The sequence below is a fragment of the Pelophylax lessonae genome, assembly GCF_965119305.1.
Source record: "Pelophylax lessonae genome assembly, chromosome: 3".
In the NCBI taxonomy this organism is placed as follows: Eukaryota; Metazoa; Chordata; class Amphibia; order Anura; family Ranidae; genus Pelophylax; species Pelophylax lessonae.
This window is the reverse complement of record NC_138770.1, coordinates 624335501-624352696: the sequence shown is the minus strand read 5'-3', so window position 1 is coordinate 624352696 and position 17196 is coordinate 624335501. Positions and strand designations below refer to the sequence as shown.

The 17196-nt window shown below is 46.5% G+C and overlaps 1 protein-coding gene across 1 annotated transcript in view; it reads right to left on the bottom strand.

Moving 5' to 3' along the window:
• LOC309550652 (amine sulfotransferase-like) overlaps positions 1 to 17196 on the bottom strand; it is a gene marked incomplete at both ends in the record, with an annotated part of 53550 nt that overhangs the window by 21398 nt on the left and 14956 nt on the right. Inside the window, 3 exons of the mRNA XM_082250988.1 lie at positions 1824 to 1918; positions 11595 to 11712; positions 16102 to 16310. Of these exons, the coding sequence (XP_082107114.1) occupies positions 1824 to 1918; positions 11595 to 11712; positions 16102 to 16310 (422 nt within the window). The remainder of the gene's footprint in view (positions 1 to 1823; positions 1919 to 11594; positions 11713 to 16101; positions 16311 to 17196) is intronic.

Here is a 17196-nt window from a genome sequence, read left to right as displayed (position 1 = left end):
TGTGTTTTTATTAGGAATATTGAACTTTCATGGGGATAGGGGTATTATGGAATGCCCACTTGAATTTAGCAGAACTTTCCAGGGGCAACTTCGGTACAGACTATTTCTACTCCTCAGCTTCCTTCAGCAAAAAACTTGACTGAAGCACTTCAACTCCAAGGGTCAGCTTAGTAGCAAATTTCCTTTAACAGGCAAGGACTGTGGGCCCCTTTGGCAGTGTAGCAAATCCTAGTGCCCAGCTGTCCTTCTGTGGCTACTGATACCAGCATCACTTCTTCAGGCACTGCCAGCCCACCTGGCTAAGCTTCCACAGTCCTCCCAGACTGATTCTGCTTCCATCCCAGATTGCACTCCCCAGCCCTCTCAGGCATGTCTCAGTCCTCTCCCGACTAACACTCACCAGCCCACCTGCCTGTCTCCCCCCCCCCCCTGGAGATTTGCCCGGCAGGGTTATCCTGCTGTCCTTCTCCTGCTCCCGTGCCTCCTGTTAGGATACCCCTGTGTGTTGTGTAGAGGGTCCCTTCCGCACCCGAGGTCACCCCCCCCCCCCGACACACACACAAGGGGGCTACCCTCAAGGGCCACTGACAGCCTAACACTCCATCTCCAGCTTCCACCCAAACTCCACTGCCCCAGCTGGGCTGACCCATATGTTGGGGATTGGTTTGGGCCCTCATGAATACTCCAGGCACCTCCTCTTAACCTCCACTCCTATTCTTCTAGAATCTTCTCCAAATTTCTAGAAGTAGGAGGAGGTATCAGAGATGCTGCCTGTGAGTTGTACCAGCCTTCCTGAGTCACTCACCTTACCCAGGTTTGACTGTCAGCCAAGCCTGAACATTTTTCCTACTCTAACAAAAAAACCTAAACACCTACCTATTCTAGCACACTAGAGGGTGCTACATGCTGTTAATGGCACCCCAAACACAGATCGCAAATGCAGTGCATTTGTGGGCACAAAATCACATGGTACTTTAGATTGTAAGCCCGGTGATCAGGTCCCATCTTTTCCTTCTGTATTGTAATGTATTGTAAATGTCCTGTCTCCCTTTATATTGTAAAGAGCTCCACAAACATGATGCTGCATAAATCTTGTATGATAATACTGAACATTTTTAAAAGTAGTGCATGCACAATTTTTTTTCTGTATTGCAGTGCAACTTGCAGGCTATTCAAATGAATGGACTGCAAACCCAAAATGCACAGGAATGCGCATTCCCATGCAAACCGGCCCAGAGACCTGAAAACGATTTCAAAGGCTCCTCCAGAATAAAAAGGGTGAGGAGGCTGATCTAAACCAGGGATCTCTAAAACTGCGGCCCAGGGGTCAAATTTGGCCCTTTGTTTGCCTTTATCTGGCCTTTGAACAATATTCCTCCCACTGACATCAATGAGGTGTCACTATTCCTCCCACTGACACCAACGACAGGGCATCATTCTTCCCACTAACACCAACGACGGGGCGCCAATCCAGCCACTGACACCCAACGATGAGGCGCCATTCCTCCCAATAACACAATATTGCAATTGGTTTTACTCCCACTGACAAAGCGTATGGCATGGTTTACTCCCACCAATGCCTGGGCATTTTGTACGCCCACTGGCCCCAGTCCAGCCCCCCTAACGTTTGATTGGCAGTAAACTGCCCCTTTGCTTAGAAATTTTGGAGACCCCTGGTCTAAGCTGATACCAGCAGCTGGGTGGAAATACTGATTTACAAGGATTCTCAGCATGAAAACTCATTACTTTGTTGATCGAAGTTGTTCACAGTGAATCTGTGGGTTTCTTTTTTTTTTCTTTTGGGGGGGAGAAAAAAGTTTTACCTTCACCATCTCTTCATAAGATAAAAACAGACATTTAAACTCTTCTTTGTGAGTATACCAGTTCCCGATATGATCAAACCATAAGCCTCCAACCACTGTAAATAAAAACAACATGTTATTGGGTAGACCATATTCCATCAGAACAGCCATTTTTGACTTTTTTTTCTAGAAAAAAAAAAAAGTAACATTTAGGCCTCATGCACATGGGCAAGCTACAGCGTACACCCATGCAAGGGCCATGTTTGCATGGCAGTCACATTTTTTCAGTAGGGACAATTTGACAGCCATGCGGGTGCATGGCCCCGAACGCAGAGTGTGTGCAATCAGGCCTGTGAACACACACAGCTGTCAAATTGGCAGCTGCAGCTGTGTCCATGCAGCAGCTGAATCCAGGGCCAGTGCATGGATTTTTGTCTACTTAGGCGAAAGTGCATTTTGCGCCTCCGCCTTTCCATCTGGCACCTGCTCTCCACAACATTGTGACAGGAGAAGGGTATCTTGGCAGTGAGACAGGAGGGGGGGCAGCATCACTCTGATCACACACCTTGGGGATAAACAGGTTTTCCAGGTGGGGGCAGCATGACAGGTGGGGGGCAGCGTCACACACACATGCCTGGGGTATAACCAGTTCTCCCAGTTTTGGGGCAGCATCACACGCATACATCTTGGGGAGCACCAGTGCTCCCAGATTTCATCTGTCCTGTAGAAGCTCCTCCAGATGGTGTCAGTGGAGTGTACCTTGTTCCAAGAGGGTTAGCTGTGTCCCAGGCAAGCAGAAGATCTCTGGCAACAGCTGCAACACACAGCGGGCTTTCTTCTACTCCCCGGGCTCTCCACCGGCACCCCCTCGCCTGACCCACCCCGCACAGCTGGGCGCACTCTGCCATTCCTCATTGGAGTCTGCATGACAGCGGGCCCAACCTCTCCCAGCACATCTGCCCTCTGCATCCTTGCAGGTCTGCTCTCACAGCGGGACATGCAGACTGCCCCACCTGCCTACTGCTCTCTCCTCGCTCTGCCAGTAGCCTAGTAAACAGCAGGCAATCAAACTTCCATGCTGCACCCTCTCTCCAACCGGGAGCAGCATGGATGTTTTTTGTTGCCTGCTGGGGGCACAGCCTGGCGCCCTAAGGCAGTTGCCTATGCTGCCTTATGCTGGTGCCGCCCCTGGCTGCATCCCCACTGACATTAATGGGACTGCACAGGGATGCATGGAACACCTGTGTGGATAAACACAGCCCTCACACATGTGTACGCTGTAGTATGCCTGTGTGCATGAGGCCTTACAGATTCTTGCTGGTTACTTTAAGGCAGGGATCTCCAAACCTTTCAGTGTAATGGTCAGTGGAAAATTTTGCAAATATTTGTGGGCAAAAAAAGAAATATCAGTCTTCTAAATCAATTAAATTATAAATTTATAAAGATGCCCCCCCCCCCCATTGCGGGATTCCCCATCTGGGGGGGGCATCTTCTGCTGGAGTTAGCACTGTCATATCGATCCATGCCAGAATTATATATAGGTACATGCCTTACAATGAATTCTCCACACCGATGGACTTGTTGACCTCCTGAGCCATCATATTCCTGGCGCCATTACAATCCTTGGCTATATGGAGACATTTGTCTGCTCTCCCAAAGACATAACCAACTACTCCTGATTTTTTGGGCGTGTCCCGGCAGTGCACTCCAGAGAGAAAAGACCCCCTCGTTACATTTTAAACTTCCTTTTTTAAGGTTCAATCCTACCTTCATGGCCTTTCATCATAAATTGGTTTTTCATTAAGAAACATATATACCAGTAGCTCCAGAGGAAGCTTGCTATGTAAGCGAAACATGTAGGGCAATCTGGCTACATGCAACGTCTACCTACCAACTCTTGTATAGTATAACTCAGGGACATTTGAACAACCTTGTCATCGCCCGTGAGGCTTACTAGATGCGATGTATCAACTTGCTATATAGCTTTGAAATGTCCTATACATTTTCATCATGTTATCATATGTGTGACTACTCTATATATGTCTACTGAGGCTATTTGCCTCTTGAGTTTGTTTTCTTTTTTTGTTTAAAATTTTAATCAGTGATCAATAAAATATATATTTTTAATGATCAGTGCCTTTAAAGTCCAAATTTCTTTGCCTTCAATTTCCCTTAATCACTAGGATGTGGCACTTTGTTTATCACAACTGCGCCCAAACTTACTGCGGTTCGGTAGCGCAACATCTAACCTATTAAAGCTACTAGATAGCAATAAACACAATGCTTTACAACGTATCTTTTTGTTCTTTTAGTTTAAAGCAGGGGTGAGGAACCTTTTTTCTGCTAAGGGCCATTTGGGTATTTATAAAATCATTTGGGGGGGTATAAAATTATCAACTTAAAAATGTGTCTGTTATATTTGGTCAAATATTTTAATTAACTCACCCCTAATGTGATGACTGCAACTGCTTCTCTTTGGTGAGGTGTGTGATGTTAGCTGGTATTGATGATGATGCTACTCGCAACTGGTTTTCCATGTTTGCGTCGGTCAGTCTGGAGCGCACACACTTGTGGTGGTAAGTTTTGAAAAGAACTGCTGGTGGGCACAGCTGGCTGGTACTGCTGGTGGGTACAGCTGGCTCAGGCTGGTACGGCTGGCTTGTACCGTGCTGTGGGTACTGCTGGCTGGTACTGCTAGCTCAGGCTGGTACTGCTGTGGGTACTGCTGACACAGGTTGGTACTGTGCTGGCTGGTACTGCTGGCTTAGGCTGGTACTGTGCTGTGGGTACTGCTGGCTGGTACTGCTGGCTCAGGCTGGTATTACTGGCTAGTACTGCAGGCTGGTACTGCTGGCTGGTATTGCTGTGGGTACTGCTGGCTCAGGCTGGTACAGTGCTGTAGGTACTGCTGGCTGGTACTGTTGAGGGTACTGCTGACTCTGGCTGGTACTGCTGCGAGTACTGCTGGCTCTGGCTGGTACTGCTGTGAGTACTGCTGGCTCTGGCTGGTACTGCTGGTTCTGGCTGGTACTGCTGGCTCTGGCTGGTACTGCTGTGAGTTCTGCTGGTTCTGGCTGGTACTGCTGGCTCTCGCTGGTACTGCTGGCTCTGGCTGGTACTGCTGTGTGTACTGCTGGCGGGAAATGCTAGCAGTGGCGCCGCGCTGGAGGAAGAGGCGGTGTTTCCTGTATTGGTCACAGACGGAGTTCATTTGATGTCACTCCGCTGTGCCTCACTCAGACTGTCAGAACAGAGCCGGAACTATACAGGAAGCATCGGCTCCATTCTGACAGATCAGCTGAGAGACTCAGCTGCATGGGGGGCCGGACCAAATGGCTTTGAGGGCCGCATACAGCCCCCGTGCCTTAGGTTCCCCACCCCTGGTTTAAAGGAATGAACTTCCGGCTGTAAGGGAGAGCAGTTTAACCTCTTAAAGACCAAGCCTTTTTCTGACATTTGCTGCTTACAAGTTAAAATCAGTATTTTTTGCAAGAAAATTACTTAGAACCCCCAATATATATATATATATATATATATATATATATATATAATTAGCAGAGACCCCAGAAAATAAAATGGAGATCATTGCAATCTTTTAGGAGTTGATTTATAAGTGATTTATAAGTCTTTCAAATGTAGTTTTTGGGGGGAAAAATACATTTAATGAATTTTAAAAAAACTTAACAGTAAAGTTAGCCCAATTTTTTTGTATAATGTAAAAGATGTTACGCTGAGAATCGTGAGAGTATCGTAAACCTAATTCTAAGCAAAAAAATTGTGATTCTTATTTTAGCCAGAATCATGCAGCTCTAGTATACACATGTATACCTATCATATATCACCATTTAGGGGATTTGGAGTGGATGGGAAAGTCACTTCACCCTGGTGTGAGATTGATGGATATACATTTCAGTGCACATTAATGTTTTTACTGGATATTGGCTATACAGTGCCTTGCGAAAGTATTCGGCCCCCTTGAACTTTGCGACCTTTTACCACATTTCAGGCTTCAAACAAAGATATAAAACTGTAATTTTTTGTGAAGAAACAACAACAAGTGGGACACAATCATGAAGTGGAATGACATTTATTGGATATTTCAAACTTTGTTAACAAATAAAAAAACTGAAAAATTGGGCGTGCAAAATTATTCAGCCCCTTGCAGCAAACTCTCTCCAGAAGTTCAGTGAGGATCTCTGAATGATCCAATGTTGACCCAAATGACTAATGATGATAAATAGAATCCACCTGTGTGTAATCAAGTCTCCGTATAAATGCGCCTGCACTGTGATAGTCTCAGAGGTCCGTTTAAAGCGCAGAGAGCATCATGAAGAACAAGGAACACACCAGGCAGGTCCGAGATACTGTTGTGGAGAAGTTTAAAGCCAGATTTGGATACAAAAAGATTTCCCAAGCTTTAAACATCCCAAGGAGCACTGTGCAAGCGATAATATTGAAATGGGAGTATCAGACCACTGCAAATCTACGAAGACCTTGCTGTCCCTCTAAACTTTCAGCTCATACAAGGAGAAGACTGATCAGAGATGCAGCCAAGAGGCCCATGATCACTCTGGATGAACTGCAGAGATCTACAGCTGAGGTGGGAGACTCTGTCCATAGGACAACAATCAGTCGTATACTGCACAAATCTGGCCTTTATGGAAGAGTGGCAAGAAGAAAGCCATTTCTTAAAGATATCCATAAAAAGTGTTGTTTAAAGTTTGCCACAAGCCACCTGGGAGACACACCAAACATGTGGAAGAAGGTGCTGTGGTCAGATGAAACCAAAATCAAACTTTTTGGCAACAATGCAAAACGTTATGTTTGGCGTAAAAGCAACACAGCTCATCACCCTGAAAACACCACCTCCACTGTCAAACATGGTGGTGGCAGCATCATGGTTTGGGCCTGCTTTTCTTCAGCAGGGACAGGGAAGATGGTTAAAATTGATGGGAAGATGGATGGAGCCAAATACAGGACCATTCTGGAAGAAAACCTGATGGAGTCTGCAAAAGACCTGAGACTGGGACAGAGATTTGTCTTCCAACAAGACAATGATCCAAAACAAAGCAAAATCTACAATGGAATGGTTCACAAATAAACATATCCAGGTGTTAGAATGGCCAAGTCAAAGTCCAAACCTGAATCCAATCGAGAATCTGTGGAAAGAACTGAAAACTGCTGTTCACAAACGCTCTCCATCCAACCTCACTGAGCTCGAGCTGTTTTGCAAGGAGGAATGGGCAAACATTTCAGTCTCTCGATGTGCAAAACTGATAGAGACATACCCCAAGTGACTTATAGCTGTAATCACAGCAAAAGGTGGCGCTACAAAGTATTAACTTAAGGGGACTGAATAATTTTGCACACCCAATTTTTCAGTTTTTTGTTAAAGTTTGAAATATCCAATAAATTTCGTTCCACTTCATGATTGTATCCCACTTGTTGTTGATTCTTCACAAAATATTACAGTTTTATATCTTTATGTTTGAAGCCTGAAATGTGGCAAAAGGTCAAAAAGTTCAAGGGGGCCGAATACTTTCGCAAGGCACTGTACGTAGAGATACTTATGGTTAGAAATTTATATCTGATATTATATACATCTGTTATTTTAAAGGAATCCCATTAAGTTTACTATCTGTAAAGACGCATCATACATAGATTGCTTTGAACGTCTACCTACAGGAGTGCACCAGTAGCTAGGCCCAGTCTAACATGTAAGCATTATTTCTTTATGGCAATTGTAGTTTGAATAATTGATCGTTAAATGAGAATAACATACAATCATAACTTTCTGTGTGATAATTTTAGGATCTCTATGGTCAACCATTCCCCATATGCCTCAGTGCTCGCTGGGGAGGGACATACTCTAGGTCAGGAGTTTCCAAACTGTGGGTCGGGACCCACTGGTGGGTCGGGGGCTGCGTTTGAGTGGGTCACACTGAGTCGGAAATCACAGAGCGGGCCCGCCTAAATTGTGCTGTGCGAGTCCGCGCAAATTACAGAGAGCCAGAGAAGTCAAATTGCGATGGATTCAGGACCCCGCCCACGCTGTTTACGGAGGCTGGTCTGCCTTTCCCGTGAGGAGGATACTTGCATCAGTGAGTACGTATGTGGGCTGTTATGTAGGATATGTTCATGGGGTTCAGAGCCAGCTCCTCCGTCCTGCTGGCGGCAGCGGTGGTGGCTAGACTGGCGACCGGATTCTCTCAGCTATAGCGGGCAGAGACAGCAGCCTCGGTGTCATAGGAGGACCAGGTGGCCCGGTGGTGTCAGGAGTTCATGGCAGCTTCTATGACCCCAGTAGAGGATCTGAAGGAGAAGAGCCAGGACACCAAGACCAGCATAGAGCTCCTCATCATGGAGACTCTGGGTGAAGTGTGCTGGGCCCTGGAGAGGGCAAACAGGGGCTTCACCTTCACTTTGGACCGCTGGGAGAGAAGGAGGGTGAGTGCCATATAGCCTGCTGATTACTGTCCTGGGTGGTTGATTTCTGTCCTCTGCCTGCCTTATACTGTCTGTGAGGGTGCTAATTACTTACAATTCTGCTTATTTGCCACAGGTTTCTGACCCCTCACTTAGAACATCTGGCAAGTGCATTCAATAATAAATTGAAAAGTAGTAAATTGATACTTTTAATTTAACATCCCCCTCCCTTTAAAATATGCATTATTATTATTTGCATTTATATAGTGCCAAAAAATTCTGTAGCGCTTTACAATATTCAATTACAAGCAAGTGGGTCCCGAAAAATAACTGTATTCTGAAGTGGGTCTCGGCCCAAAAAAGTTTGGGAAGCCCTGCTCTAGGTCATGGGTGTCCAACCTTTTGGCTTCTCTGGGCCACATTGAGTGTAGAGAAATTTTCTCGGGCCGCATAGAAAATATATACTATAGTTAAGGTATACAAGTAATAAAACGCTGCCGTGCCCTTCCCGTGCCGCCACGCCCCGTCCCCCAGCACTAATTTAACACAACTAGAGGATGATGAAATAAAATCGAATCAGTATACAGAGGTTTACTTCTTCTGATAGATATTAAAGGAACACTCTAACCATCATGACCACTTCAGTGATTTGAAGTCATGGTGCTAGAAGTCAGAAACACTGCACATGCTGGGATATTTACAGTTATGTGCTGGGGGATAGTTGCACCCCTAGCACATGTGACATAGGCAGTCAGAAAATGTCACGTCCTAATTCATACATGTATGAACAAGGACATGACATACTATGAAAAATACAACTAGTTATTAAAAAACATATTGCAACAATTTACACACGCTAATGCACATACCTTTTCTACTTATTTTGCAGACTGCTGGCGGGTACTGCTGGTGGGTAATGCTGGTCATGTGGGTACTGCTGGAGGACGCAGGGGCTGCAGTAGAGAGCAGAGCCGCTGCTTCCTGTATGGCTCCTGTCACAGGCGGAGTGCATTTCATATCATTCCGCCTGTGACAGAGCCAGAACTATACAGGAAGCAGCGGCTCTGTCACTGACTGCAGACATCCTAAGTCTCCCGCAGCAGCCGGGAGATTGCACGGCACTTGCAGTCTAGTGCGTGCCCATCTAATGCAGCTTCACCAGTGCGTGCCCAACCAATGCAGACTGATCAGTGCCCATCCAATGCAGCCTCACCAGTGTAAGCCCATCCTATGCAGCCTTATCAGTGCATGCCCATCCAATGCAGTCTGCAATGGAGAGGAGTGACGCAGAATTACACAAGGCGGGAAACTCCCGCTTACCCGGCGACCGATGTCATACGAAGTCCTGCCTCCTGGACCAGCTCCTATGATAGACGTCACCAATGTGCTGTCTATCATAGGAGCCGGTCCAGGAGGCAGGGCTTCGTATGACAGCAGCTGCCGGGTAAGCAGGAGATCCCCTCTCTGTTTGTAATCCTGCCACGCTTGTCCCCCCTCCTCCCCTCCCTTCCCTCGGCTCCAAGGCACCCTCTGCCTACAGTTAGTTGGAAGCTGCTGTGGCCATGCCCCCAACTCAACTTCCTTCCTCCCCAGCAAAAAAAAAAAAAAAGATTGTCAGGGGGCAGTGGGCCGCATTGCCTGTGGTTCCGGGCCGCAGGTTGGACATGCCTGCTGTAGGTGGTTAATTTTGAGCTGGGTCCTGCACACATATATATGATTTAGGGCGGTGGTTATACTTGGTACTTAATAGGTACATTATATATGCAATATGGATAGATATACATGTGTATACTAAACAATGACCTTCTCTTGTTTTAGATATGAACTGTTTCAGTTTTCAACAAGCCCTGATGAAGCAAAGTTTAGCGAAACGCGTTGGCTGTTGAGGAACCAATATTATAGTACCATATAGAGTTAACCACTGTGTTTTCCATTTGTTTGGTTTGAATAATGGTGTGATGTTGCATATAGAAGATGCGCATTGACATCTGGATTTTTAATGTAATAAATAAAATTGTAAAACTTTTTATATACAGTCATTTCTTGTGTACTCCTTTCTGGACTGTAAAGTCTGTATGTCAGATATACACACTCCGGGTGGCTGCAGGTAACATGAGGGTGTAAACCCCGACTGTCCGGTCTGTACGACGTACAGACCTGGCAGCAAAAGGGTTAAAGTTTACTAAAGCCCAAGAATAAATATTATAAATATTCATCAGCTTACCAGTTCTTATACATGGTGGCTACATTAGTATTTATTTCCCTTTTTCCACTGGGCATTGCGCAATCCTGACAATAAAACACTTTGGCTTAGGGTGACAATGCTCACCTTATTGTACTGAAGGCGCAGTCTTGTCATTCTAGGACATTAAGTGTAAAAGGTCTACAAAACAGCTTCTCTTCTCGTAAGAGAACAGTGGAGAGAGCTCAGGATAAACAGGTATTATCTCTTTGCACTCAAACAAAAACAAGATATTTTTCAATGGCATATTTTACAGTCCAAAAATGGAGCAAGTAGAATTTCTATTCATTACATCTTATACACCCAGGGCTTTTTTTTTTCCCGGAGGAACATGGGGAAATGCAGTGCTGGCACCTCCAGCACTGAATGTATGTAATGGCAAGGGTTGCTGGGTTCTGCTGAAGGGTCCATGGCTGCCGGGGGGGGGGGGGGGAATCTATGGTGCATGGCAGTCTATTTTTGCTGTTGGGGGATCTATTGTTGCTGGGGGAGGGGGCTTATTTTGCTGTGAGGGTCAGTTGATGCTGAAAGATCTACTAATGCTGGGGGGCATCTATTTTTTTCATGGCAGTCTATTGTTCCTGGGGTGGTCTTTTGTTGATGGGGGAGGATCTATTGTTGAGGGAGGGGGGTCATCTATTTTTGCTGGTTGGGCTTGTGTTGCTGGGGGAGGTCAATTGTTGCTGGAAGGGATCTATTGTTGCTGACTGGAAAGTCTAATGATATTGGGCTGGCTGTTGGGAAATCGGTTGTTGCTGCTGGGGGCCATTGTTGCTGGGGAAATCGGTTGTTTCTGGGGAAATATATTGTTGCTGGGGAAATCTATTGTTGCTGGGGAAATCTATTATTGCTGGCTGCCGGGGATCTACTTTACTGCTTTTCCTGTTGATATTAACAAATTCCATACAAATTACGGATGACCACAAAATGATGCTTGGTTCTGTAGTCTCTAAAAGGGGCGGTACTGGGGAGGTGGATCCAAGAAGTGGCGGCTCAGAAGAGGGGAGTTCCTGCACCTATTCTGAGAAAAAAAAAGGCCCTGTATACACCAATAGTGATATTCAAACAATGGAACAAAGTACTGAAGATGGTAAAATAAAAGGTTAATAAGATTAATGACGTACATGCGCCTGCCATAAAGAAGTCAAAAAACGGCTCCCAAGTTGAAATAAAATGTTTTTTCTTCACAAAATGGAAACGCGATACCATATTATCCTTTGGGTTTCTATATACATAAAGAACCTAAAAAAAAAAACAAAGATGAAACATGCTGTCTTTTGTTTACCATGATTTCATTGCACACTATTCGCTTTTCACGTTATGCATTTAAAACCGTAGCAAGTAATACAAGAGCCATTTCCTGGCTAGAGGACATTCAGCATCATCCAGCCCTTTTCCCAAGCCTTATTGTCCCTGGCTTATCCTTTTATTCATTAATCGGGGCTGAGTGCTCCTGAGATGAGTACTGCTAGACTTTCCCACCAGCCATGATCTGCCTGCATCACTGACCCAGTGATTGCTAGTGTTAGCTAGAAAAGGCAGGCTGGCTGTTATGGAAAGTATGCAAATTAAATGTTAGATGACAGATGAGTCACTGCAGTGAGTTATTCATCTGACACTTGTGTATGTAAATTTTTATTGAGCTTTTGAACTCTGTACACAGTAGGATTTTCTCTTTTGTTCATTGATGCACACAGCTCCTGTCATTCTTGACCATTGGGTTATACAGCCCCCTACAGGAGTAGGACACTAGGCAGAAAAAAAATTCTGGCTACACCCATGGGCAGTCCTACAGGGTATACTCCTATACTATAGTCACTCAGATTTTTTCTGCCTAGTCAGGAGTGGGGACCTAGTTCCTTGCTGGGATCTTTGGTCCTGGCAAAGTTTTTTTCCTCCTGGATTTTTACTGAGAGATCTACTATCATCTGCGTGACTGGGCGAAGGGCTGGATAATCTAGGTCCAGTGGTCACCCCAGTCTTGGCAGCGAGCACGTGCAGGTCTCAGCGATGTAAGCCCAGTCTGAATTGTATAAACTGTATGTAGCATCAGCTACAGTGCCTTGAAAAAGTTTTCATAACCCTTAAAATTTTCCACATTTTGTCATGTTACAACCAAAAATGTAAATGTAATGTATTAGGATTTTATGTGATAGATCAACACAAAGTGGCACATAATTATGAAGTGGAAGGAAAATAACTAGTTTTCAAAATTTGTTACAAATATGTGAAAAGTGTGGCATGCATTTGTATTCAGCCCCCTAAGTCAATACTTGTAGAACCACCTTTCGCTGCAATTACAGCTGCAAGTCTTTTTGGGAAGGTCTCTACAAGCTTTGCACATCTAGAGTGAAATTTTTGCCCGTTCTTCCTGGACAGGGGCTGGCCCTGTGAGTTAAAGGTCTCGCGAGGTCGCAAAAGACCTGGCCTCGGCCTGTATCGCAGCGTTCCTCCTGGCAGACAGGCCCCTATTTCGATGGAGAGGAGGATCTGTCTGGAGCGGTGCCCAACTGGTTCCTGGTATGGTGAGTAGCTGTCCACCCTCTACCCCTGGAGAGTTGTGGGGTGGATGTGGGCCCCTCCTTGTGCGGGGGGGGGTTGTACCTAGAGGGGGCTGCTGCCAGGACCCCCACCCTCCTACCTGGATCTGTCCTGAGGCCTGTTCCCATATTCTAGATCCCTGTATTCCTTGTGGTGCCACCATTTTGTAGTAGCCTGTGTGTTTCTGTACACAGCGGCCATGTTTGTGTCGTCCGGTGGCCATTTTCTTGTGGTTTACCAATGCAAATAGCGGCAGCCATGACAGTGGAGCTCTGTGGGTGGCGTTTTCAGTGGTGGGAGCTTGTCCTTATCCCCTGGTGTGAACTCCTGGATCATTTAGCTTCCTGGTCACTACACGTGTAGTGAAGATTCTTCTGGTGGTTGCAGGTGCCTGTGTCGGCTGGTGGTGAGTCTTGTGGGGTCATCACTCTCTCTGCTAAGGATCGCGCTGTGCCTTGTGCTTGGCTTCGGTGCTAGCCTTGCTACACCAACTGGGGATCATTGTACTGGGCTATTTGGACGATCTCCTTCTGCGAGCAGAGTCTCCCTCTGCTCTGGTGGAGAACCTGGAGATTACAATACAAACTCTGCGGGAGTTAGACTGGATTCTGAATTTTCAGAAGTCTGCCCTGGTTGCTTCCACAAAGCTGGACTATAGCCAGAGTGCTCCTTCCTCTGGACAAACTTCAGAAATTGCAGGCTACAATTCACCTCCTGCTGTCCAATAAATGGTCATCATTCTATACTTGCATGCGGGTGCTGAGCCTGATGGTATCTACCTTTGAGGCGGTTCTTTTTGCACAGTACCATGAGGTCCCTGCGAAGGGAGTTTCTGACCAAATGGGACAAGACTCCGCAGTCTCGGGGCAATCAGATCCGGCTGAGTTGGGGAACAAAGGTGTACCTTATATGGTGGCTTCACTCTCCGGTGCTTCGGCTGGGAAAATCCTTCGTCCACTTTTATTGGACAGTGATCACCACAGATGCCAGCCTGTCTGGCTGCGGAGGTGTCCTCGGCAAGCATTCTGCTCAGGGGATCTGGACGATGGAAGAGTCCAGACTACCGATCAATGTCCTGGAACTCTGAATGATCAGACTGTCTGAATCATTGGACAGATCGTCTTCAGGGATGCCCAGTGCGCATTCAATTGGACAATACCAGGGCCGTGGCTTATGTCAGTCACCAAGGGGGCACAAGAAGTGCCCTGGCGGCTCCAGCCCTCTCCCCGGTACACATTCCTGAGGAGGAAAATTGGCAGGTGGATTACCTCCGTCGGCAGGCGTTGGACTAAGGGGAGTGGTCCCTTCATCCTCTGGCAGACGCCACAGGCGCCCTGGTGGCCCAGTGGGATCAGTATCATCTGATCTATGCCTTCTCTCCTCCCAAGCAGGATCGAGGCAGAAGGGATTCAGGTCATCTTAGTGGCACCGGACTGGCTTCGCCGGGCCTGGTACACCGATCTAGTGCGGCGGGTCGCAGACGTTCCTTGGAAGCTTCCTCTCAGGGAGGATCTGCTGTCCCAAGGATCGATCTTCCAAAAAAAAAAATTATATAAATATAATAGATAGAGAGACACACGTGAGTACACCCCTCACATTTTTGTTTTTCATGTGAAAACGCAGACGAAATGACACTTTGCTACAATGTAAAGTAGTGAGTGTACAGCTTGTAAATTTGTTGGTTAGTGTTACAAGGTCTCAGGCGTGAACGGGGAGCAGGTGTGTTAATTTTGGTGTCATCGCTCTCTCTCTCATACCGGGCACTGGAAGTTCAACATGGCACCTCATGGCAAAAAACTGAGGATCTGATAAAAAGAATGGTTTCTCTACATAAAGGTGACCTAGGCTATAATAAGATTGCCAAGACCCTGAAACTGAGCTGCAGCATGGGGGCTAAGACCATACAGCAGTTTAACAGGACAGGTTCCACTCCAAACAGGCCTCGCCATGGTCGACCAAAGTAGTGGAGTGCACGTGCTCAGCGTCGTATCCAGAGGTTGTCTTTGGGAAATAGACGTATGAGTGCTGCCAGCATTGCTGCAGAGGTTGAAGGGGGGGGGGGGTGCATACATATACACACACGCATATACAGATACACACACACACACACATCAAACCACACCCCTGATCAGAGGAACATGGGTTTAATAATTAGGACTCCTCAGGGTTTCACAAACTGCTGCTCTTTTGCTTCCCATTGGATTCCAGAAATTACTGGAACATAGTAGGGGAGGTGTGCCCAGAAGGTGGAAGCACAGCCCATAAATAACCTGAGGCCTGAGAAGCAGGTGCAGTGTTCCTGGGTCCAGATTTGCAGGAAAAGACCTGTTGAGGGGCTCTACCCACTTGGGTAGAAGTCTAGGAGGAAGGCAGCCTGAAGACACCGAGGTCCCAGCTAGGCTTAACTTGAGGGGGGCTGTTGCGGGCTATTTGCATATACCAGCCCAAGGATCCAGTTCGATCAGGGGGTAGAGCTAGGAGGAAGCTGTAAGAGAAAGCCCAATTGTCTAGGAGGCAGTGTGAGTCTACATCTCCCTCATTGGTAAGAGCCTGGTGGATATTGCCAGTTAGCAATTGATGATCATGTGGCTGAGTACAAGACCCCAGTGCTGAAAGTGTGACAGAGTCATGCTTTTAGACTCTGGGAAGAGTACAGGTCACCGACAGCTTAGAGATCCTATGGGACTATTTTTGTGAAAGTGCAGATGTTGTGCAAAGCCTCCAGGAGTTTTGCAGAGCAGCCAGAAATGAAGCAATCCTCACGTTGTTCAAGTTTTGCAGCTCCGGGGTAACCCGTGCACACTATTCTTAATCAAAGTTCCACAATAACTCAAAAAGAAACCCCTAGACTGAGCTTTTGAGCCAGAGGAAGAATGTTGGGAATTCTGTGTGCCTGGCTCTGTGTGCTCTAAGGGGGAAATGGAACTCAAATTATCAGCAGCTCTTTAGAGGCTGCGTTCTATATAAATCATTCTTTAGTCTGACTAGAAAACAAGATGTGACTTTACATTTACTTAGAATGTAGGTAAACTACACTAAAAACATTTTACAAACATTCTGAGAATTAATTTTTAAAAATAGTTTAATTACTTTTCCTCTCTGGTTCCTCAGCTGCTTTGGCATCAGATAATATGGCAGGTGTGATACGAACAGGCGAGGCGAGGGAAGACTTTCAAAATCAACATCGTCCAGGTTATATTCAATGGATGGTACTCTGGCCATGATATCCACGTTGCCTGCACAATTCCCTTCACTCTCATTGTATATAAGGCAAAGAATCTGCTGAGTCCAAACTGTACCTGTGTAAAGAAAAAAGGTTTTAATTTAGCTTCACATTACAATAATTTGACTTTTCTTAATAAAGCCCAATCAAATTTCTAAATACATTCCAGGTACATCAAAATCTCTTTTTTTTTTTAGAAAGCAGCCACAGACTAAATAGATAAGCCTAACTGATGTCAGCCAGCTAAAGTGGAACTCCACCCAAAAGGAGTGCGCAATTGGCACTTTTGAGAAGTGTTGGGGGGTGGGGGGGGGGAGCGGGTACCCAATTTTGACAGGTGCCGCCTCCCACTTCTGTTCTGAAAGTGGCGTTGCTTGGCAACGGAAGTTCTCCTCCCTCCCCCCTGCAGTCTTCTGGGACACTAACAGGTCTTAGACTGCATCCACCATTCACAATGCGCTGCCTGACTCATGCATGCGCAGTGGGCACCCGGCTGCGAAGCCGCAAGCTGAGTGCCTATAGTGAAGATGCCGGTGCTGCCGAGGAGGGACAGAGGATGAAGACGGCTGGGGTGAGCTCACCCCTGGACTGTGGGACAGGTGAGTGGCTGTAGTCAGTAGCTACACTTTTTGTAGATGCTGATTTTTTTTGATAGGTGGCTGGAAGTCTGCTTTAAAGTGATATTAAAAGGTTGCATTTACCTGCTCTGTGCAGTGGGTTTGCACTGAGCAGCCCTGATCCTCCTGTTCTTGCCCGCTGGTGCTCCTGGCCCCTCCTTCCTGCCAAGTGCCCCCAGAGCAATCGGCTTGCAATGGGGGTACCCAAGCAGACTTGCTCCCGAGCCGTGGATCTGCTTGTCCATTCACACACAGCTGTGGCTCAGCCCCCTCCCCATTGGCTCACTGCCTGTGATTGACAGCAGCGAGAGCCAGGGGCTGGATCGAGAGAGGACTCTGTTTAGT